Here is a 1,098-nt window from a genome sequence, read left to right as displayed (position 1 = left end):
AACTAACAAGTGCCATTAGCGTGGTTTGTTTGTTTGTTTGTTTGTTTGTTGTTTTTACGACGCGTAACATTTTTTAGCACAAGTTTAAGCGTGTGAGAGCACCTGCACGTGACACCTCTGATAAGCCAAGTTTGATTTTGTGATAAATCACACTTAGACTATTATCATTATTATTATTATTATTATTATTATTATTATCATTATCATTATCATTATCATCCTTATTGTCAGAAGTTAATGAAAACAAATTTGTTTTGTGTTTATTACTATTATTATATTTCCTATATATTTCATAAAAATATATTTTATAAATTATTTTTTATTATTACTATCGTTATCATTGTGTGATATTATTTTTACTCCAAAGACATCATCCCGGGGTTTCACGAAACAACGCTTCACCGAAAAGAAATTGTTAGTCACGTAATTTTCGATTTTCTCAGAACGTGACGCCCCTTGAGGTTAGTCTGCTGCAATTCTTCTATGCGTACGTTCAGCGCGTGTCGGCCGCTCAGCTCCTGGACTCCTGGCCGTCGCTGCTCTCACTGCTGCGGGACGGTCTACACATCGACCTGGTCGCACCCGGAAAATTCCTGCTGCTCATGTAAGTGGCGCCGGGAAAGGTTCCTGCTGCTTATGTGACAGGGACAATTCCTGTTGCTCGTGTAAGGAAAACTTGGAAAATTCCTGCTGCCTGTATAAGTGGTACAGAGGAAATTCCTGCTGCNTCACCCCTCCCTCTCCCCCTCCTCTCTCTTCACGGTACCTCACCCCTCCCTCTCACCCTCCTCTCTCTCTTCACGGTACCTCACCCCCTCCCTCTCCCCCCTCTCTCTCTCTTCACGGTACCTCACCCCCTCCCTCTCCTCTAGCCTGCGGGATTGCTTCATCACCCTGGCTCCGAGCTGTTGTTGGGTTGTTTTGTTGTCATTTGTTTGCGTCAGATGGAGCAACTTTCCACTCCTTCAGTTCTTTCTCTCTCTCTCTCTCTCTCACACACACACACACACGCTCACTCGCTATCTCTCTCACACACACACTCGCATGCGCTTTCTCACTCTCTCTCTCTGTCCTCTCTTCTTCTTCTTTTTCTCACCC

General features: G+C 43.9%; 1 protein-coding gene across 1 annotated transcript in view; it reads left to right on the top strand.

Annotated features, from left to right (window-relative positions):
• The window catches only part of LOC106808858 (protein dopey-1-like), a 35,885-nt gene that overhangs the window by 24,584 nt on the left and 10,203 nt on the right, over nt 1–1,098 (top strand). Inside the window, exons 17-19 of the mRNA XM_014811748.1 lie at nt 444–604; nt 671–692; nt 793–837. Of these exons, the coding sequence (XP_014667234.1) occupies nt 444–604; nt 671–692; nt 793–837 (228 nt within the window). The remainder of the gene's footprint in view (nt 1–443; nt 605–670; nt 693–792; nt 838–1,098) is intronic.

This window comes from Priapulus caudatus, unplaced genomic scaffold (assembly GCF_000485595.1).
Source record: "Priapulus caudatus unplaced genomic scaffold, Priapulus_caudatus-5.0.1 Scaffold310, whole genome shotgun sequence".
Taxonomy (NCBI): domain Eukaryota; kingdom Metazoa; phylum Priapulida; class Priapulimorpha; order Priapulimorphida; family Priapulidae; genus Priapulus; species Priapulus caudatus.
Note: the sequence above shows the minus strand (reverse complement) of the source record. Positions and strands in the feature narration are given on the sequence as shown.